This window comes from Clupea harengus, chromosome 20, assembly GCF_900700415.2.
Source record: "Clupea harengus chromosome 20, Ch_v2.0.2, whole genome shotgun sequence".
Lineage (NCBI taxonomy): Eukaryota > Metazoa > Chordata > Actinopteri > Clupeiformes > Clupeidae > Clupea > Clupea harengus.
The window spans coordinates 13,183,493-13,205,992 of NC_045171.1; the positions used below are offsets into that span (position 1 = coordinate 13,183,493).

Sequence of the window (22,500 nt, forward strand, 5' to 3'; positions counted from 1 at the left end):
GTGTGTGTGTGTGTGTTGCTCTAACCTGCCCTTCCTGTGGCAGCTCCAGCTGTACCTGCGGTAGCGGCGGTGCTGGCTGTGGCTGTCAGAGGAGACGGAGATCCCACTGGGGTGGAGGGGTTGGAGGGAAAACTACTGCTGGTGTGGTCTGGAGAGTAGATCTGAGAGAGAGAGAGAGAGAGAGAGAGAGAGAGAGAAGGAGGAGAAAAAGAGGAGAAAAAAATGTCAGAAACCACAGAAGCACAAACACACACAAACACAAGCGTTTACAGAGCCACGCCCTTACACACAGACACACACCCTGTAAAATGCCTGACCTGTCATCTCCCTGTCACTCTTTATGGTCCCAGTTATAGTCCTGCAGTCTGTGCTCCTCCAAAATTGCCTCATCAATTCTGCTGATTTTATAGGTGGGCAGCGAGTAAAACTGCCCCCAGTATACACACGTGACCCTCTTTAACAACCCCACCTCTTGCTGTGTGTGTGTGTGTGTGTGTGTGTGTGTGTGTGTGTGTGTGTGTGTAATATGGCACAACACCTGCACACTCCAGGAGATTGCTATTCTAAACACACGTTCCTGTTTTGAGGTTCTGGAAGCAACCTGTGATAGAACTGCATGGACGAGGAAGCAAAGCTGCTTTGGCCATTTTTATCCACTAACATGCAACATAATATAATCACACTAACATGCACTGTAACATAAACACACTAACATGCAACATAATATAAACACATCTCAGCTCAGAACACCAGAGGGGGGGCAGAGAGGGGGGGGCAGAGAGGGGGGGGGGGGGGCAGAGAGTGAGAAAGGGGAGAGGGAGAGGGGAGAGGAAAAGAGGAAAGGATAAGGAAAGAGAGGGAGGGGAAGAGAAAGATTAGAGAAAGAGGAAGAGAGGGGTGCAGAGAGAGAGATAGATGAAGAGAGATAAGAGTGAAGGGGGAGAGGTGGGAGGGTCGAGAGGAAGAGAAAAAGCAAGGGATGAGGAGCAGACAGATAGTGTATCATTAATCTCCCTTCAGGAGCTTGTTAAGAGAGAGGCCTGTATGTGTGTGTGTGTGTGTGTGTGTGTGTGTGTGTGTGTGTGTGTGTGTGTGTGTGTGTGTGTGTGTGTGTGTGTGTGTAATGCCCTGGTCCTGCCTGCCACGCCTAGAACTCCTGCCACGGTTATGGATGAGAGCTAATGAAACAGCAGGGGGGAAAAAAAAAAACACACACACACACACACACACACACACACACACACACACACACACACACACACACACACACACACACACATGTGCACACAAAGAAGAAACAGGAAACCCAAGGCACACAAAAGTGGACACACACACACACACGTCCATAAACAAAGACCCACAGACAAACCCATCCTCTGGCAGACAGTTCTGCTCTTATTGCACCTCACAAAGCTTTTTCTGTCCATCATCTACAAGCTTGATTAGGAATCAAAAGCTGTGTGTGTGTGTGTGTGTGTGTGTGTGTGTGTGTGTGTGTGTGTGTTTAAATGCACAAGAAAGATGACTTTCCTAAGAACTAAGAGATTACATCTTAAAAACTTTCGACAGTGTTTTTAGAGTGCATTATTTTACAGGATTATGCACTCAAGCCTTTTTTATTCCTTTGTATTTAGACGTTATGATAACAAGGAATTTGGTCCAATAAAAAAGGAATCTTGTTGAAACTTGGGAATTAGGTTTGGATTCATTCTAATTAGTGTGGACAAACATGCTCATCTGGCAGATTTCTTCCTCATCCTCCGCACAGACTCGCGAGAAGAGGACACACACACGCGCACACACACACACACACACACACACACACACACACACACACAGACACACACACAGGCCCCTCGTACTTTCAGATACACACACAGAGACGTCCCGTCCACTGTTCTAAGAGTAATCTTCTTAATAAAAGCCCAATGCCGCACTTTTGCGTTTCAATCTACTCTGCAAATCCTCCCATGGGCTTAGCAAGTGCATCTCACTGTGGAGAGAGAGGAGGGATGCTGGGGATAGAGAAAGGGAGGAGAGAGGGAGAGATGGAGAGATGGAGAGGGGTATAGAGAGAGAAGAGAAAGAGGCCGAGAGGGGGGATAGAGAGAGGAGAGGGAGAGATGGAGAGAAGGGGATAGAGAGAGAAGAGAGAGGGAGAGGGAGAGGGAGAGAGGTTTAACTCTCACTATTGAACCAGTATTCAAACCTTTACATCACTGCCCCCCTAAAACGCATGATGCATTAGAGCATCCAACTCAGACACTATTAGATCCAAGTGCATTACACCCTCAGATTAAAGGAACCAGACACACAGTCCATATTCTGCCCCTCACCCATCCTCTCCAACCTCACACAGCAACCCCAGACCCCCAAACAGCAAGACAACTCACAATATCATTAACCAATTTGTGGTAAGCATATTCAACATCATTAACTAATTCATAGTAAGCATGTTCAATATCCTTAACCAATTTATAGCAAGCACGTTCAGTTTGGATTCAACCATGCACCTAAAAACCTCCACAGGACCAGTTGAACGACTCTCTAGTATCTTGTTCTCTGGTTTCTGTCCAGATGGACTATTTGCAGAGCCCAATAAAAAGTTCATCAAAAACTCCTCCCTCTTTTTCTGAACCTTATAAATACGGCCATCATAAAAAGTGATTTAAGAAGTGAGTTTACCGACCAGCCTTTCAAGAGCTCAAAAAGTCCCCCCACTATCCCTCACAATAAACATACAAATACAAAAGAAATCCTTCTGTTTCTTCAAACCCCAACAGCTGGAGTCAGGTGTGCCAAGTGAGGCTTAGCCCCTTGAATGAGCCTCCCTTGTAAATCACACACACACACACACACACACACACACGCGCACACACACACACACACACACACACACACACACACACACACACACACACACACACACACACACACACACACACACACACACACACACACACACAGCTACAGCCCCTTGAATGAGCCTCCCTTGTAAATCGTCCGTGCGCTTCTCAATTGGATGCTTATAAAAAAGACCTCCAACAACCCCTGAAATCTGGGTCAAACACTTCTGACTACCTCGGCGCTCTAAAGCCCTTTCAGCACGGACTGATGATTAACCTTCACACACAGCATGTGGAAAGCCCTCTTATTGAGGTCCTGGACAGACCTCAAGGCCTCTGAAGATGCAGAGGACACTATTGTGTCTCCACGCACCTCCTCATCCTGCTCAACAGCGGCTGAGACCAGCACTTGAGGACAGAGGAGAGAGGGGAGAGAGGGATAGAGAGAGAAGAGAGAGGGAAGAGAGGGATAGCGAGAAGAGACGGAGGGAGAGATAGTACTGAATAAGTATGAATCTAGATAGTTTAGATGGAGTTTAGAATTCATGTGTATCAGACCTCACAGATGATCATGATCAACACAGTACATATAACACACACAGCACAGCACAGCACAGCACAGCACACACACACACACACACACACACACACACACACACACACACACACTAGTGCACCACCTACACAGGGCCTTTATAAGGATGTTTCTGCTTCTCTCATGTCTGTTAAGTAGAGACAAAGGTGTATCTAAAGTGTGTGTTTGAACAAACATGTAATGATTATGTTATGAAACACAAAAAATGTCTCTTTAAAATGACTCTCTCTCATTCTCTCTCATTCTCTCTCTCTCGCTCTCTCTCGCTTTCTTTTTAGGCCTTTTCATCCCGTCCTCCCTTGCTGACTCCTGACCCGGCGGAACCTTGCCGGTAATCTTGTCGTCCATGGCAACTGCCGCTGCATTCAGCGTGAGACACGGCTCATTCTGTCGCCGGCAAACAAGCCCCGCCCCCTCATCAGTCACGCGGCGGGAAGCTGGCAGGGGGCCAATCGAAACGGCCCGTTTTAAAGAGCGGCGGACAAAAGCGTCCACAAAGGGCTGCCCGCCACAGGAGAGGGTGAAGACACACACACCCCTAGACACACACACCCCTAGACGCACACACACACTCTCGCCCAACGCCTCACCCCAGCCTGGTCGTGTCCATTTCACACTCTCTTTGTCATGCTAATGGTATTGAGTCTGCAAATACAAAAAGACTTAATTTGTGATTATCACCCCCCCCCCCCCCCCCCCCCCCCCCCCCCCCACTAAAACACCCCCAAATCTTCTCTATTTCTGATCATAGGCGAGAATATGTATGTGTGTGTGTGTGTGTGAGAGAGAGAGAGAGAGAGAGAGAGAGACAGAGAGAGAGAGAGAGGGAGAGAGAGAGAGAGTGTGTGTGTGTGTATGAGAGAGAGAGAGCAAGGGAGAAATAGTACGTGTGTGTGTGTGTGTGGGAGAGAGAGAGAGATAGAGTGTGTGTGTGTGTGAGTGCTTATAGGGTAGCCAACTTTTCCCCAGTGTCTCTGATACGGTTCCTTTTCTTTTTGCTTTTTTGGTTATGGTGCACCCCCTCTCCCCCACATCCCTCTCCCTCTCTCCTCCTCCCCCTCTCTCCTCCTCCCTCTCCCTTTCCCTCGTTTCCTCCCTCTCCCTCTCCCTCTCCCTCTCTCCTCCTCCCTCTCTCTTGTTTCCTGCCTGGGCTCGTCTGTAAAGCCTAAGCTATTAAAGCAGGTCATTTCTACAAAATATTGAGTCTACTTTAATGAGCCAGTCAGGGGAGACTGTGTGTGTGTGTGTGTGTGGTAAACACCCTATGTGCACCCAGAGACCCTCACCAGTGGTAGAGCAGCTGAGGTCCTCCTCAGAATCACAGATAAAGAAGAAGAGAGAAAGAGAGACAGAGGGAAAGAAAGAGAGAGAAGGAGAGAAGAGACAGAGGGATAGAAAGAGAGGGAAGGAGAGAATAGACAGAGGGATAGAAAGAGGGAGAGAGAGAAAGAAGGAGCAGGAAGAAGACTGCTTGAGCATAACTGAAGTCTTAAGAGGTTATTGTCCAGGGACAAACACTCATCAAAGAGTTGGGAATGGCACAAATACTCATGCAGTTGATTATCCGTCCGACCCATAATCTATAAGCTCAGAGAGAGAGAGTGTGTGTATGTGTGTGTGTGTGCGCTTTACATTTCCACTCCGGTCTCCACTCCTATACAGCCAGATTAAGAGAACAATTATCCAGGCTTAGGCCTAAAACACTCAACCAGCATCTCTGACCTTATTTAAGCACACACACACACACACACACACACACACACACACACACACACACACACACACACAAAAGCAATGGGCTTACAGCTAACGGCCCATCTAGAGGTCATCACTCTGAGCAGTGCTCAGTAAACTCATCTCTCTCCTCACAGACATACAGGAGAGTGTAACATTAACTAAATACACAAGTGCGTGTGTGCAGTGTGTGTGTGTGCGTGTGTGTGTGTGTAGAGTGTGGGTGCGGGTGCGGGCTTCTGTAGTCTAGGGGGCATAGCCAGTACTGCAGTATGCCAAACACAATAATCTCAAACACCTGGTCAAGTTTTTTGGGGGTGTGTGTGTGTGTGTGTGTGTGGGTGCATGTAAGTTTGTGTGTGTCTAGTTGTTTGGATGCCAGAGGATGTTTAGGACTGTTGTAGGGCGAGTTCTGTTGCTGTGGAGATTTGGTGACGTCACTATGGAGAATACTTACCGAAGCGAGTGCTTTGCCCAGTGCGTCTCCCGTCTGCGAACCTCCCGTGGCATTCCCCCGACTGGCTGAAGCTACACACACACACACACACACACACACACACACACACACACACACACACACACACACACACACACACACACACAATTAAATTAAAATCTAATACTGAACATCAGCCAGTCATCCTGAGCAGGGAAAGCATATTGGTAAATCTAAATTCTATGTTCTACACGTGTGTGAGTGAGTGAGTGTCTATGTTCTACACGTGTGTGAGTGTGAGTGTGTTTGTACTCGACCCCATGGGGCACTGCGTTGGATTTGCGTGTGTGTGCAGGTCTGCAAGAGTGAGTCAGAGATTAAGTAAATGACTGTGTCCCTATGTGTGTTGACGTGTGTGCGTGTTTCTGTGTGTGTGTGTGCACGCGTACCCATGACGCCCTCACTGGCGTTGACAGGCGGAGTGTGTGAGACAGAGACGAAGGGGGAAGTGTTGGAGTTGGAGCCACGATGGAAGCTGGACATGGGAGGAAGACTGGCACTGATGTCTGACGGAGATGCTGAGTGGGGAGGGTAGTTCTACAGAGAGGGGGGGGGGGGGGGAGAGAAGAAAACAGAGTTACAAGAGCAAGAGCACCCATTTTCAGTCTCTGCAAATTAACCAATAATAAGTCTGAATCAAAAGACATAATCCGTTTATAGACTGAATCTAGTACACACACACACACACACACACACACACACACACACACACACACACACACACATACAAACACACACACACACACACATATAAACACACACAAACACACACACACACACACGCACACACACACACACACACAAGATGAGGTTATCTGTGATGTGCTGGTGATAGTCAGAGAGGGCTGGGTTTTCCTTATCTCAGAGGCAGACAGTCAGACACATCAGATAACACAGCGGATACACTATCAGTGTGTACGTCTGTGTGTGTGTTTCTGTGTGTGTGTGTGCCTACGCAGGACAAAGGGTCTGATTGCTGTATAATTGCTGAAGTACAGCTGCCATCACTTGTTGTGCAATGTGTGTGTGTGTGTGTGTGTGTGTGTGTGTGTGTGTTTCAAATTCAGCCTTACCAGCCGGTCGTGTGAGTGCAGGTTGGTATAGTTTCCGGACTGTGGCATGTGAGTCGAGGTTCCGCCCATCATTGCGCCGTAGCCAGGCTGGCTGATCCCATTGGACGAGCTCCAGGGATCCGTGGAGTTGTGGGTCCCATCTGAAAAACCAACACAAACAAGCACAAACAAATGTAAACAAACAAGGCCAACGGAGGAGTGTTGTTTAGGATGACCCCTCTGAGGAAGGAACCATTTAACACTAAGTTCTGGGTCAGACATTTCTGAAATTTGAATATCGGATGCATGAATACTCAGTAATCAGGACCCAAAAATATAACGAATATTAGAAAGAAATATTGAAAACATGAGTAATAAGGGCCTCCTTTCTCTTTATTTGTGTGTAGAAGAGTGTGTGTGTGTGTGTGTGTTAGTAAATTACTTTGTGTGTGTGTGTGTGTGTATGTGTGTGTTTTGACTCCCTGCCAAGTTATAGGAGAGGTTTCTTTCAAAAGTCTGGTTTTATGGTGAGTCTAGACTGTGCTTCCAAGAACAGCTGAGATAACACACACATACACACACACACACACACACACACACACACACACACACACACACACACACACACACACACACACACACACACACACACACACACAGCATTAGTTAAAAGATGGCTGCCTGACCGCTTTTAAAACCAGAGGGGACATTTAATCCTCCGGGAGGGAAAAAAACGCTGGTAATTGAGGGAAAAACACACACACACACAGTCACACAAACACACAGTCAGTCACACACACACACACACACACACACACACACACACACACACACACACACACACACACACACACACACAATCTTCCAGTTGTGGTCAGCAAGATGAGAAAATAGCAGATTTAACACATGCAGAGAGTGGGAAGCATGGTGGTGCAATGGCCAGGACGTTTTTATTTCAAAAGCAATGTGTGTGTGTGTGTGTGTGCGTGTGTGTGTGTGTGTGTGTGTGTGTGTGTGTGTGGCTCTCTGCTGTTGCCCGTGACCCAGAAAGAGCGACGCTCACCAAAGAAAGAGCTGATGATGAAGAGTAGTTTGAGAAAGAGAGAGAGAGAAGGGGAGAGAATGAGAGAGAGACAGGGGGGAAAGGAAAGAGAGAGAAAGGTTGAGAGAAAGAGAGAAGGATGAGGAGAGAAGATAAAGAGAGAGAGGGAGGGAAAGAAGGAGAAGAAAGAAAGAAAGAAGGCAGAGTGGGTGAGAGAGGGCAGAAAGAAAGAGAGATAAAGAGAGGGACAAACAAAAGAGGGGAGGAAGTGAGGGAGAGAGGGAGGATGAAGAGATAGAGATGGAGAGGGAGAGGGAGAGGGGGGACTTTGCCACTCACCGAAGAAAGTGCTGGTGAACATGCTGCTGGGGGGCTTAGTGGCGGGGTAGGAGGGCGAGTCTCTGTTAAAGTCCTCCGCGTTTGGGGATGGGGCATACACCTGCAGAGAGAGAGAGGGAGAGAGAGAGAGAGAGAGAGAGAGAGAGAGAGAGAGAGGGAGAGAGAGAGAGAGAGAGGGAGACATTTAACATTTCTTCATAAAACCAATATCTTACAGTGATACACTGACCACAAAGCTTCCATCCTCAGATTAAAGAAAGACAAGGAGAAGGAGATTATATTATATTATATTAAATTATATCATATCATATCATATTATATTATATTATATTCTTCTATATTATATTATTATTCTATATAAAAGTTCATCACCATCAACTGGAACAGCAGACTGAAACTAACACACTTAATCCTTCATCATGAACCAAACTCCTCCTCATCCTCAGATCTCTGACCCCCTCAGTCATGGAGTACGCTGCTGACTTTCTTAAGAGATTTAAGAGGAGGCATCAATCTGCACTCCTTTGAACTCTGTTCAATTCTTTGTGTCTGTTTCTCGACACAGCACACACACACACACACACACACACACACACACACACACAGTGTGTGGGGCAAGCTCGGGCCAACGTGCGGTTGCAGCTACATCACAAGGAGTGTGTGTCACATCCTCACAGAATCAATACAAGCTCACTGCTTAATCAGCGCTCTCTTAAACAAGCAAACACACACACACACACATAGCCAGGCATCCAGCTGCTGTTAAGACAGCGTCCCTTTCATCTTTCAGCTAGGATATTTGGACAGGGTGGAGAAGACAGAAGAGCGGATTAACTGTGTGTGTATCTGTGTGTGTGTGTGTGCGTGTGTGTGTGTGTGTGTATGTGTGTGTGTGTGTGTGTGTGTGTGTGTGTGTGTATGTGTGTGTGTGTGTGAGAGAGAGAGAGAGAGAGAGAGGGGTGAGGCTACGTCAGACATCACCCTTGTCATTGGTGGAAAATGTGGACATAAACATGACATAACATCAATGCAAAACAAAGCGCACACACACAAAAACACACACACACACACTTCGCTTCACTTCAGAGTGATGTGTTTTGGAGTGGAGTGGAGCTGGGCTTTGGAAGCATCACACCAGACCCTCAGCATCAAAGACACACACACACAGCAGTGATGTGTGTGTGTGTGTGTGTGGGGGGGGGGGGGGGGAGGGGGTATGACCTCATATGCTCATTCACTCCAGATGGGCAGAGGAGAGAACGAGAAAGAGAGAGCAAGAAACAGAAGAGAGAAAGGGACAGAGAGAGAGAAAGAGAGAGAGAGAAACTGAAGAGAGAAAGAGACAGAGAGAGAACAAGGCAAGGGAGAGCGGGTGAAGTGAGAGAGAATGAAAGAAGGAGAAAAGGAAAAGGAGAGATATAAAATGAGTGAGTAAGACAGAGACATAACACACACACACACACACACACACACACACACACACACACACACACACACACACACACACACACACACAGACCCACACACACAGACAGCGCGACACACACACATATAACCTGTAACACACACTCAGTGTTCTCAACTCCAGAGCATTAAAGCCCAGATCATCTGCCCTGACCGCCATGCATGGGGCAACATGGATTTCATGCTGGGGCAAGCCTCACACACTCAACACACACACACACACTCATCACACACTTCATACCACAACATCAGCAGGACATGGGGGGCCAACAACAAGACAAGCCTCAAACAAACTCATCACACTCACACTCATTCACATTCTCTCTCAAGCACACACACACACACTTTAACACCACAACAAGTCAAGCATCACACACACACACACACACACACACACACACACACACACACACACACACACACACACCTACACACACACCTACACACACACACTCAGCTGGTCTTTAGGGGTTGTGAGCAGTCACACACTTCCTGTCTCAAGCACACAGATTGACTGGTGCAACAAGTCCTCTCTGACTCACACACACAGACATGGTTACACACACGTGGACGCACACATGCACCTAAACACTCTTCCAGGAGCTGAGACACATGAAGCGCATGACTGGAGTGGGCTTATACATATCTGCTGAAGCTGAGCAATCAGAGCAGTCTCCTGAGGGACAGCACACCATTGGCTGAAGTTAGAGGACAAGGGAATATGATTGGATGAATTCACCTAATCCAGATAATGTGAACGTGCATGTGCTCATAGGTGTGTGACCCAGTGAGTGAGCGAGTAGGAGTGTGTGTGCAGAGACACACGTGTAAGTAGGGGTGAGGGAGTGAGTGTACCTGCTTAACTAGTGGTTACTGTATGCTTGTAGAAAATGCACCTGCGTGCGTGTGCCTGTGTGTGTGTGTGTGTGTGTATGTGCCTGTTTGTCTTTAAGTGTGTCTACTTGTAAATGTGTGCGTACACATGTTCATGTATCTGTGTGTGAGAGAGAGAGAGAGAAAGAGAAAGAATGGGTGTGCCTGCTTGTAAATACTGAGTGTACACACATTGTGCCTGCTTGTAAATGTGTGTGTGCGTGTACACATGTGTGTGTGTGTGCGTGTGCACATGTGTGTGCCTGTGCACCACTGGCTCACACATGCGACCATGGTGACGTCAGTAGCCTCCCTAGAGAGAGCAGGTTAGCCTGGGGGTCTGTAAGTGTGTGTGTGTGTGTGTGTGTGTGTGTGTTGGGAGGGCGGTGGGTACAGCTGAATAGGCAGCATATGGCGGGGGATAATGGTAATAGCCCTCTTTACCCGACGCTAACCAGCGAAGCCCTTAATAAACCCCGACACACAACAGGAGCCCGCACGCACACACACACACACACACACACACACACACACACACACACACACACCAGGAGCCCCCATTCTACTGACTGCCAGAGAGGGAGGGAGGGAAAAGGAGAGGGGGAGAGAAGGAGGGGAGGGCAGGGGCTTAATGCATCTCTGTTTCCTTTAACGAGGACATTAATTAAGCATCCGTCAGTCACTCACTCCCCCCTCACACACACACACCCACCCATGCTTACGTGCACGCTTACACACACACACACACACACACACACACACACACACACACACACACACACACATCCACCTTGCATGCTCTCTCGGTCACTCACAAAACACACATGTGAGGACCTGGCACACACACACACACACACACACACACACACACACACCCCTCCCTCTTGTGTTCTTTCATACATCCATCTGATCTGATGAAGGAAAAAGGACATTCAGAAACACAGACACACTCTCCATTACAACCGCTCATACACAAAGGAGGGAGAAGGTCATGGAAGTGTGTATGTGTGTGTGTCATTTATTTTTCTATATTCTAATACACTTCACCTTTTTGAAATCTCTTATATTGATATGTTCCTTTATGTCCTCATTTGTAAAGCACTTCGAATTACCACTGTAAGAATTGTGTTCTTTGTGAAACTTGCTTTGTCCTGCGTGTGTGTGTGTGTGTGTGTGTGTGTGTGTCTGTGTGTGTGTGTGTGTGTGTGTGTGTGTGTGTGTGTGTCTGACCATTTTTAAATTGTTTATACTAAAACCCTCACAAGTGTAATGCATGCAGCAAGTACTAACACACACTTATTAGGCACTGATTTGCAAGTGTGCATATACATTTGTGTGTGTCTGTGTGTGTGTGTGTGTGTGTGGACTGCTGACCCTAAAAACCGTGGAGGGGTGGGGTATTTCTGCACGTTTAAACAAGGACCGGATGAACTGACAGTGTTTACTATATCTCTGTGTGTATGTGTGTGTGTGTGTGTGTGTGTGTGTGTGTGTGTGTGTGTGCATGTTTAAAACATTTTGTATAAAGTAGGCCAGGAGGCTGTTGAGCTGATGCGTCCCTCTTCACCTTCCCACACACTACACACACACACACACACCAAACCACCTGCCTTTGATCTATGCATTACACCAATTAAACACACAAACATAGACACACACACACACGTCAGTGTGTGGATAAACCCAATGACAGGCAGAGAAGAAGAAGAAAATCCCCTCTTAAAAGATAAATGATTATGAAGAGAAAAGAGAAACAGGCCAAACACCACACATACAAACCCACACAGCACGACTCAAAGAAGAGAAGTGTCTGTGTATGTGTGTGTGTGTGTGTGTGACAACAGTCACGTCACTCCTTTGGAACAGCACCATGCCTGCGGGCTCTTCCCTTTCAACCATACAACTCTCACTCACTCACACACACACACACACACACACACACACACACACACACACACGAGGAGAGTATGTTGTGAGTGCATAACCGTCACCCTCTTTCAGCTCTGAGTGACTAACAGGCCCTCCGAGTAGTTTCTCCCTCTACTCTATTGTGTGTGTGCGTGTGTGTGTATGTGTGTGTGTGTCTGTGTGGCGTGCGTGTGGGTGGGTGTTTGAGTAATTGCTGTACCTCAAAGTTACCATCCATGTTTCTCAAAGTTGTTTCTCATTGCTGTCTCTCCAGTTTGTGTGAGAGTATGTGTGTGTGTGTGTGTGTGTGTGTGTGTGTTTGTGTGTGAAAGTGCATACCCAAGGTGTTTTCTGGAGGCCACAAAGTTGATACTAATGAATGCTCTTTTGACCCCCCACATATAAAACCATCATTCCTCTTGACAGGAAGAGCGAACACATTAGACAAACACACATAAACACACGTTCACACTCCGTCCTCCCTGAAGTGAGTGTGAAGAGAGGTGTAGAACAAAAAGGCAGTGAAAGACACAAGCACTCACACTACTGCAGTATGTGGAGGTGAACAGCCATCACACAGTTCACACACAGTTCACACACAGTTCACACACACACACACACACACACACACACACACACATACACACACACACAAACAAGCTCACTCACTCACACACACACGCAAACACACACACACACACACACACACACACACACAGACACACACACACACACACACAATCTTTCTCTCTTTATCACACACACACACACTTAAACTAATCTGATTTTCATTTCTGGTCCCTATTACCACACTGGACGCTCATCTATTTTTTATTTTCATTTTCCAATCTTTCTTTTTCTGTGCACGTCAATATCTGTTAGCAAACCAGAAATATCAGGCTCTCATGCGAAGGACGCTTTATTGGGTATTTACCAACTGCTTTGGATCATACACTTCAAATCGTACCCAGACTAAACCACATGCTTCCAATTTTCCCTCCCCCCTTTCTCTCTCTCACTCTCTCTCTCTCGTTCACTCTCTTTCTTTCTTTCTCTCTTTCTTTCTCTCTCTCACTGGGCCTGGAAAAACTTTCTATAAAAAAAGATCAAAGTTTCTCTCGGTGGACGGGGAACAAAGGGAGTTGTCGTGAGGGAGCTACGAGGCGTGTTAGCCATGGATGGAGGCAGAGCAGATACACACACACACACACACACACACACACACACACACACACACACACACACACACACACAGATGCACACTAGCTGTTGACAGGGGCTGTGCTGACCTTTCCAAGCACTAACGCACACACATACGACCTAAACCCCTGTTCCGTGTGTGTGTGTGTGTGTGTGTGTGTGTGTGTGCGCGCAAATAATGCTGTTTGTTGTGTTCTGACCCAAACTGGATCCAGACGCCCGGATCAGAAAGGCTGGGGATATGAAAGAGTCGAGTTAAAGAAACAAACAGTGATGCAGATGGGCATGTTCTATGAAATGTCCTGTCATGAAATCAAAGACAGCTTTAATAACTAAAACACATTCAGAATGCCTCGCATACACAACTAGAGCACAGGGAGAGGGGGAGAGGGAGAGAGAGGGAGAGAAGGAGAGAGAGAGGGAGAGAAGGAGAGAGAGAGGAAGAGAAAGAGGGAGAGAAGGAGAGAGAGAGAGAGAGAAAGAGAGAGAGGGAGAGAAAGATCAGTATGGGGAGAAGGGAGACAGAAGAGTGAGGAAGTGTTTGAGGGACGAAATGTGGGATGGAGAGATACAGAAAAAGAGAGAAAAAGGGATGTATAGAGAGAGAGAGACAAGAGAGAGGAGGAGAGGAGGAGGAGTGCGGCGCTTGTCTGGGTGTATAGGGTGCGTATTTAACATATAAAGGGTGTATAGCCCTCGGCAGAGGGAGTAGCTGGAAGCGTTTCCTCTCCCTCTCTCCTCACACTGCACAAGTGCTAGCGACACTCTGCACCTTGCCACAATTGAATCTGATACACTTCCATAAAACACCTCACACACACACAACTTCTCTCTTACTCACACACACCACACATCCCCCTCCTTCTCTCTCTCTCTCTCTCTCACACACACACACACACACACACAGTCTGTCCTGACTTAAAGTTTTCAGAAAGAGAGGGAGAAATCAAAGGGGCAGTAACGGCGAGCTCCAGGAATCCAGCGGCTCCCTGCGGAGGCAGGAATGCCATAGCTGATTGGAGACAGATGGAATAACAGCAGCCGTCGCACTGCACTCGCACTCTCTCTCACACACACACACACACTGCACTCGCACTCGCACTCTCTCACACACACACACACACTGCACTCGCACTCTCTCTCTCTCTCTCACACACACACACACACTGCACTCACACTCTCTCTCTCACACACACACACACACACACTTGCACTCTCTCTCTCTCTCTCACACACACACACACACACACACTCTCTCTCACACACACACACACACAGCTCTTAGCTCCATCTCTCTCTCACACTCTCTGTCTCTCTCTCTCACACACACACACATACACAGCTCTTAGCTCTCTCTCCCTCTCTCACACACACACAGCTCTTAGCGCTCTTTCTGTCTCTCACTCTCACTCTCACTCTCTGTCTCTCCCTCTCTCTCTCTCTCTCTCTCAAACACACACACACAAACACACACACACACACACACACACACACACACACACAAACACACACACACACACACACACACACACACACACACAGCTCTTAGCTCTCTCTCTCTCTCACACACACACACACACACACACACACACACACAGCTCTTAGCGCTCTTTCTGTCTCTCACTTTCTGTCTCTCTCTCTCACACACACACACATACACACACAGAGGAAAGCACATTCATCCAAAGGACAGCCCAACCCAGCTCTGCTGAGCCCAAAGCCCTAATCAGTGACAGATACACACACACACACACACACACACACACACACACACACACACACACACACACACACACACACACACACACACACACACACACACACACACTTGTTACGAGTTCAGCCCGGTCTCACCCGTCTGCCTGCCTGCCAGCACCTCAAAGCTCTGGGAGAGCCAATGGCCAAACTCACACACTCTGCTGAACTATGTGTGTGCGTTTGTGTTTGTTCGTGTGTGTGTGTGTGTGTGTGTGTGTGTGTGTGTGTGTGTGTGTGTGTGTGTGTGTGTGTGTGAGACAGAGAATACGCTTGGAGTGTGCGCAGCAGGTGCGGCTCAGAGCTGGCCCAGATACGGCTAACATCTGCAGATGGAGTGGAGTGAGACCATCAGGGCTTCCTCACGAACAGATGCCATGCAAAGTTATGCTGTGGTCATGGTGCTTTGACATGCCCCTTTCGGGACAAGCCAAGTTCAAACTGCAGCTTTCCTCTCCAGCCAGACAGATCTCTCATTAATATAGACAGATTAATAAAGACATTTTTCCTTTGGGATCAATAAAACATCTAATTATCTATCTATATTTCTATCTATCTTTTTTATCTATTTGTTTATTTATCTATCTATCTATCTCTCTCCCTCTATATATCTGGTGAACAATGAGAAGTTTATTTAAAGTCCTTTAAAGGTGACGACTCCGAAACACTCAGCACAGATACAGATCTGCATGGGAAAGAGGAGACTCGCAGAGAGAGAGAGAGGCAGGCAGCCAGACAGAGAGAATAAAAAACAGAGAGAAAGAGAGAGAGAGGGGGACAGAGAGAGGCTCCGAGCCAGACAGAGATAGACTGAGGGAGAGGGGGATAGAGAGGGAAGGGGAGAGAGAGAGAGAGATTGAGGGAGAGGGACAGGAAGAGACAGGGGGAGAGACAGACTCCACAGTAGAGCAAAAGACCGCGCTGTTTCACAACTTTGAAAAATAAATAAATTAAAATAAATTAAAAAACACCCCGAAGTGCATCAAACGATATGCTTCAGACCTGCAAACAATTTTTCATTCCCCAAGCACCCCTCTCTCTCACACACACTCACACACACTCACAAAAAGGACACTCACCGATTTTCCGTTGTAGTAGTACATTAAGGAGTTGTTGCCCACGCTGGGCATTGGGTAGGCACAGTACATCCTAGGGGCAGCCGACAGCCAAGTCACACACACCCGCACGCTCACACTTGAACCGCTTCAGAGCAACTCCACGCAACACAGTAGTCCTTCTCGCTGCTTACACACACACACACACACGCTCACGCGTAGGTTCATCCAACCAACCGGCACAAGGGAGACTAATTCCTTCAGTCCTAGTCTCACACACATACACACACACAGACAGCCACTCATAGGAAACTTATGCAAAGCAGGACCGTACCACTGCAAGCACTGAGAGAGGGGGAGGAAGAGAGGGAGGAGGGGCCGGTTTATTCTCCACTCCCCCCCCCATTAGACACATGAGAAGGGGCGGGGGCGGGGGGGCAGGGGGGTGGGGCGGGGGGGAAGCAAGAGACAAGAGAGCGGAGGAGGGATGGAAAACAAATTCACAAGTGGATTTAATAATATTAGAGGGAGAGGGAGAGAGAGAGAGAGAGAGCGAGAGAGAGGGAGAGGGAGAGGGAGAGTGAGAGAGAGAGAGAGATATAGCATAAGGGAAATGGAGGCATAAAAAATGATAATTTTTCAGCAGCAGGAAATCCTTGAGGCGGTGAAACTAAACGCCTTTCTTTAATGCGGGGAATGGAATATTAACACTAATTAGTCTTTTTACAAAACAAAATAAAAACCTAATATGCCGGGAGGGACGAGACGGGAGGAGACGCAGCAAACACACTACTGGTGCAACTGTTGCTCTGCCTAGGAAATCTGTAAGATTTGTGTGTGTGTGTATGTGTGTGTGTGTGTGTGCGTGTGTGTGTGTGTTTTGGAAGAACGGGATAATTAAAGTGGTTTCATTGGTGCATTGGGGAGGGATCGAGTTTCCTCTTATACAAACCCATCTGCCATACAGGGCCTCGGTATACCTGAGTATGGCAGCTTCTGCATAGGACAGAAATGCTGAAGTGTGTGTGTGTGTGTGTGTGTGTGTGTGTTTGAACGTCATTCTTCATTCTTCTTCAGATAACAGTAACTTCCTCCAGTTTCAACTGATGGTGAACAGCATGTCTAGATGAAACCTGAGTGCCACAAGTTATTAGCTTCAAAGGCCGTGGGAGTGTTCTTTGAGTGAGTGTGCCTGTTTTAACTTGAGTGTGCTTGAGGACGGATTTTGTGTGTGGATATTTACATGAGTAGGCATGTGTGTGTGTGTGAGTGTTTACGTCTCTCTGTGTACACAGTGTTAAGTATGAGAGCGTATGTGTGTGTGTGTGTGTGTGTATGGGTGGTGTGTGTACTTACATGTCCGTATATTTACAGCATGTGAGAGTACATGACGGCAAGTGACTTTACGTGTGTGTGTGTGTATGTATGTGTGTTTTCCCGCTATCCTTCTTCTGCCCCCCCCCCCACACACACAACATAAGCAGTATGTTAAGGACATTTAACAGCTGCAGAGGGGTAGGAACCTGACGTCTGTCACACACCCACACACTTTTTCTTTGCTCTCACACAGCTATGTACATACTCTCACACACACACTCTCTCACACTCAGAAACCCTTCGTCTCACGAACAAATTTTCTTTCACACAAGAACACACCCAAACATTGCTTGCACACACACACACACACACACACACACATTTGTCTCTGTCTGTCATACACCACACACAACACCCATACATTTTCACACACACACACACACACACACACACACACACACACACACACACACACACACACACACACACACACACACACAGACACACACACACACACACGGAACCCTGATGATCCATTTCCTCACACACACCCCTCCTCCACTTCCCACATAAACCCTAACTCCTCCCCTCCCCCACCGGCTCCATCTACCCAACCCCCCATCCTCCAATCCCCTTCGTCCAACCCCCCCCCACATCCCTAAATCCCCCCCGAACACACCACCCCACCCTCGCCTCAGACCAGCAACCTCAGGGCAGCACGACTGTGGCCATTACACACACACACACACACACACACACACACACACACACACACCAGACACAGAGATAAAAAGATGGACAGAGTGAAAGAGAAAAAAAAGAGAAAATAGATGGTGACACTAGAAGTTGAAAGGGAAATACAGTGAAGGGGGCGGCGGACACAAAAGTAACTTGTACAATGGGAGCCCTCTGTGTTGCGGTTTGTCTGACGGTGTGTGTGTGTGTGTGTGTGTGTGTGTGTGTGTGTGTGTGTGTGTGTGAGAAGCCCACTCCATCCGGCCATGATGGCAGCCTTTCATGTCCACTATGGCAAGCTTTCTGAAACAAACACACACACATACACACACACACGCACATACACTCTTGTTCTCTCATTCACAATAATATTGCTCTGACGAGATGAAAGCTGCCCCCCCCCCACCACTTCCTTCTGCTGTTTTTCTTTTTTCCTCTAATTCTGTTATTATTCATCCCTCTCTTTTCTCCTCTTATTCATCCCTCTCTCTTCTGCTGGACCCTTTCAAACTCTTCAAAGAGAGAGAGAGAGAGAGCGAGAGAGAGAGAAAGAAGCGAGAGAGAGAGAGAGAGAGAGAGAGAGAGACACAACAGGCTGCTACTACTTTAGCTTTGGACCTGTTTCCAGATGATGATGCTGTAAAAGAAACAGCCATGATGGAGACGGCCGCATCAGAAGGAACCAGAGACAGAGACAACGAGGCAGCGAAGTAGAGAGACAGCGAGGTAAAAGACAGCTAGAGAGACAGCTAGAGAGACAGCGAGGTAGAGAGACAGCAAGGCAGTGTAGTGGAGAAGAAGAAAGCGCAGAGAGATGAAAAGACGTGGGGGTAAGAAAAGAGACATAAACACACAGGCAAATCGCCTACATATGTTAATGCAGTGCAGTGCAGAGCAGAGCAAAGCAGAGCGTACATGAAACACAGAATAATTACATTAATGTAAAGCCCCACTCTGTGCCTCTAACTCAAATGCACATCTGACGAGATGCTGGAGGCTTTGTTCTCTTTAGAACACTGAAAGCATGCTGGGAGCTAAAGGAGTGAGCATGTGTGTGTGTGTGTGTGTGTGTGTGTGTGTGTGTGTGTCTGTGTGTGTGTCTGTGTGAGTGTGTGTGTGTGTGTGTGTCCGTGTGTGTGTTTGTGTGTGTAAGTGTGTGTGTGTGTGTGTGTCTGTGTGTGCGTGTTTGCCAATTGGGTCGAACGGGGTTCACATTACAAGACACCGCAACCGCACAGAGTCTCCCCTGCATCCTGTTTGAGACAGAGTCGCAGTAGTCTCATTGTAATCCCTACACACACACGCGCACACACACACACACACACACACACACACACACACACACACACACACACACACACACACTTAGCTCCTGTCTTTTCCCATTTGCCTAAAATAGCCCCGACCGTCTAGCAACAAGAAGGCCCAAGTCCACTGCGTCACTCGGCCTCAGGTCTGGCAGAGTCCTTGTCAATAACAGACACAAGCACATGTAAACACACACATATACACGCACACACACACTCAGGTCAGTGTAACCTCAGACTATCCTGACTCTGTGGTGAGAGCATGATCTGCTGCTAAATCTCAAGACTAAAGAAACATGTCACACACAGGAGGCCTACACTCTGAGAAACACACACACACACACACACACACATGCTTTTTTTCAAAGCACTGGTAACTGTGCCCTGGTGTACAGGTGAGCATGCGTGCGTGCGTGTGTGTGTGTGTGTGTGTGTGTGTGTGTGTGTGTGGCAATTTCACGTGAGCCCCAGATATTCTGATGCCCCAAACACGGGTGTGGCTCAGACGACAGGTGCCCTGTGCGGCCCCACTGGGGAGTGGTTACCTAAGCAACAGGTCACCTAGGCAACAGGTAGCCACCAGGCCATTGGGTGCAGGGTGAGAGGCAGGTCACTTTGATTGGATTGCACTTGAGTCAAGTAGAACACAGTGACACACACTAATGAATACACACACACAAATACACACATACACACAAACACACACACGCGCACACACACGTGCACACACACACGTGCACACACACACAGAGACACTAGCTTAGTAAGCAGACTGCATCATGACCCTAATCATTACAGCAACTTTTGACGAAACACACAGGAAGGTATGCCAGCAGCAAGGGCTGAACCCACGGGCGCCACAAACAGACAGGCTGGCAAGATCACCTACACACACCCAACACACTCACTACCCAATACACACGCACACACATACACACACACAAACACACACACAGACACACAAGCACACACACACAGACACACACACACACACACACACACACACAGACACACAGACACACAAGCACACACACACACAGACACAAACCAGCAGTCATCTATAAATAATTTAGAGCATTGTGGAATGTGGGTAATGACTTTAACATGAGCATTCATTTCTGCCCTGGACTCTTTAAAGTGTGTGTCAGTGACTGTTTGTGTGTGTGTGTGTGTGTGTCTCCATCGCAGATAAAACCCGGACCTCCGTGCGTCTGGTTCTTCCGTCCAACCCCCCCCCCCCCCCCCCACACACACACACACGTCCATTATCTGCCCCTCTCTGTCTGTTTGTCAGTGGTAAATTTCCCAAAGCCCAAACACAGATAAACACACAGCATCCTTTCTCTCTCTTGCTTCCTCCCCTCCTCTCCCTCTCTCTCAACCTTCCTCTTTCTTCCCCCCTTTCTCCAACTCTCCCCTTCCAATCTTTCTCCCTTCCTCTCTCTCTCCCACCTTCCCTATCTATCTCCCCCTTTATCTCTCCCTCTACCTCTTACGCTCCCTCCCCTCTCTCTCTCCCTCCCTATATCTCTCTCTCCTCTTTAGCGATCCTTCTATCCCTCCATCTCTCTCCCTCCCTCTATCTCTTTCTCTCTCGCCTTCATCTATCTCTCTCCCTCCCTCTATCTATCTCCCTCGCCTTCATCTATCCCTCTATCTCTCTCCCTCCCTCTCTCTCTCCCTCTGTCTCCGTTCAGCCTCGTCAGGCCCAGCAGCAGAAGCTTCTCTATCTAACCAGCCATCAGATGAGATCATAGGCCAGACGGACCCCGAAACACACACACACACACACACATGCGTACACAAACACACACATACATACACACACACACAAACACACGCGTACACAAACACACACATTGATGTGGTGCTCAACAGAGGCTGAGACCAGCACTTGAGGACAGACGAGAGAGGGGAGAGAGGGATAGAGAGAGAAGAGAGAGGGAAGAGAGGGAAGAGAGGGAAAGGGAAGAGAGGGATAGCGAGAAGAGACAGAGGGAAAGACAGTGATGAAGAAGTATGAATCTAGATAGTTTAGATGGAGTTTAGATTTCATGTGTATCGAACCTCACAGATGATCATGTCACAACACAGTACACATAACACACACAGCACAGCACAGCACAGCACAGCACAGCACACACACACACACACACACACACACACACAAGGGTGGGGTGGGGGTTGGTGAGTGTGTGGGTGTTGGTAGGGTGCCCCCTAGTGGTGGTGAGGTGACCTTGCGACCCCCAGAGTGGAAGCAACAGGCTGAGGGAACACGGCCAGGAAGGAGTGGTAAACAACGCTGATTACAGAACACAGCAGAGGCAGTGAATCACCAGCTAAGACAGGGAGCGAGAAGGATGGGGGGATGGAGAGAGACAGATGAACAGAGAGAGAGAGAGAGAGAGAGAGAGAGAGAGAGAGAGAGAAAGAGGTAGAAAGGGAGGACAGGGGAAGAAAGGGGAAGAGGAAGATACAGAGGGAGGAAGGGAGAGAGAGAGGAAGAGAGATAATGAAAGATAAACAGTCGTGGTGAGAGACAAACAGAATCAGAGAAAGACTAAGAGAAATTGGGAGAAGGGAGAGAGGGAGAGTGTGTGTGTGTGTGTGTAGAGGCACACACACACACATTCACACACCAAATTCACTTCTGCCATTTTTTACCAATTCTACCACATAACATAAAGAGCCTTCACACATAACACACGTGTGTGTGTGTGTGTGTGTGAGAGACGAGCATAAAGCAAAAGAAGAAAAAAAACATGAAAGGCACACAACACAT

General features: G+C 47.8%; 1 protein-coding gene across 5 annotated transcripts in view; it reads right to left on the reverse strand.

The window, feature by feature from the left end:
* Nucleotides 1-22,500, reverse strand: part of tcf12 (transcription factor 12) — a 127,977-nt gene that overhangs the window by 16,362 nt on the left and 89,115 nt on the right. For 3 of the 5 annotated variants that reach the window (XM_012819464.3, XM_031586818.2, XM_031586816.2), the window contains 5 exons: nucleotides 8,105-8,204; nucleotides 6,745-6,884; nucleotides 6,061-6,208; nucleotides 5,633-5,703; nucleotides 26-161 (listed from right to left, as the gene is read on the reverse strand). In XM_012819464.3, coding sequence (XP_012674918.2) covers nucleotides 26-161; nucleotides 5,633-5,703; nucleotides 6,061-6,208; nucleotides 6,745-6,884; nucleotides 8,105-8,204 — 595 coding nt within the window. The remainder of the gene's footprint in view (nucleotides 1-25; nucleotides 162-5,632; nucleotides 5,704-6,060; nucleotides 6,209-6,744; nucleotides 6,885-8,104; nucleotides 8,205-22,500) is intronic. The other 2 variants (XM_031586819.2, XM_031586817.2) reach the window with 1 other exon arrangement.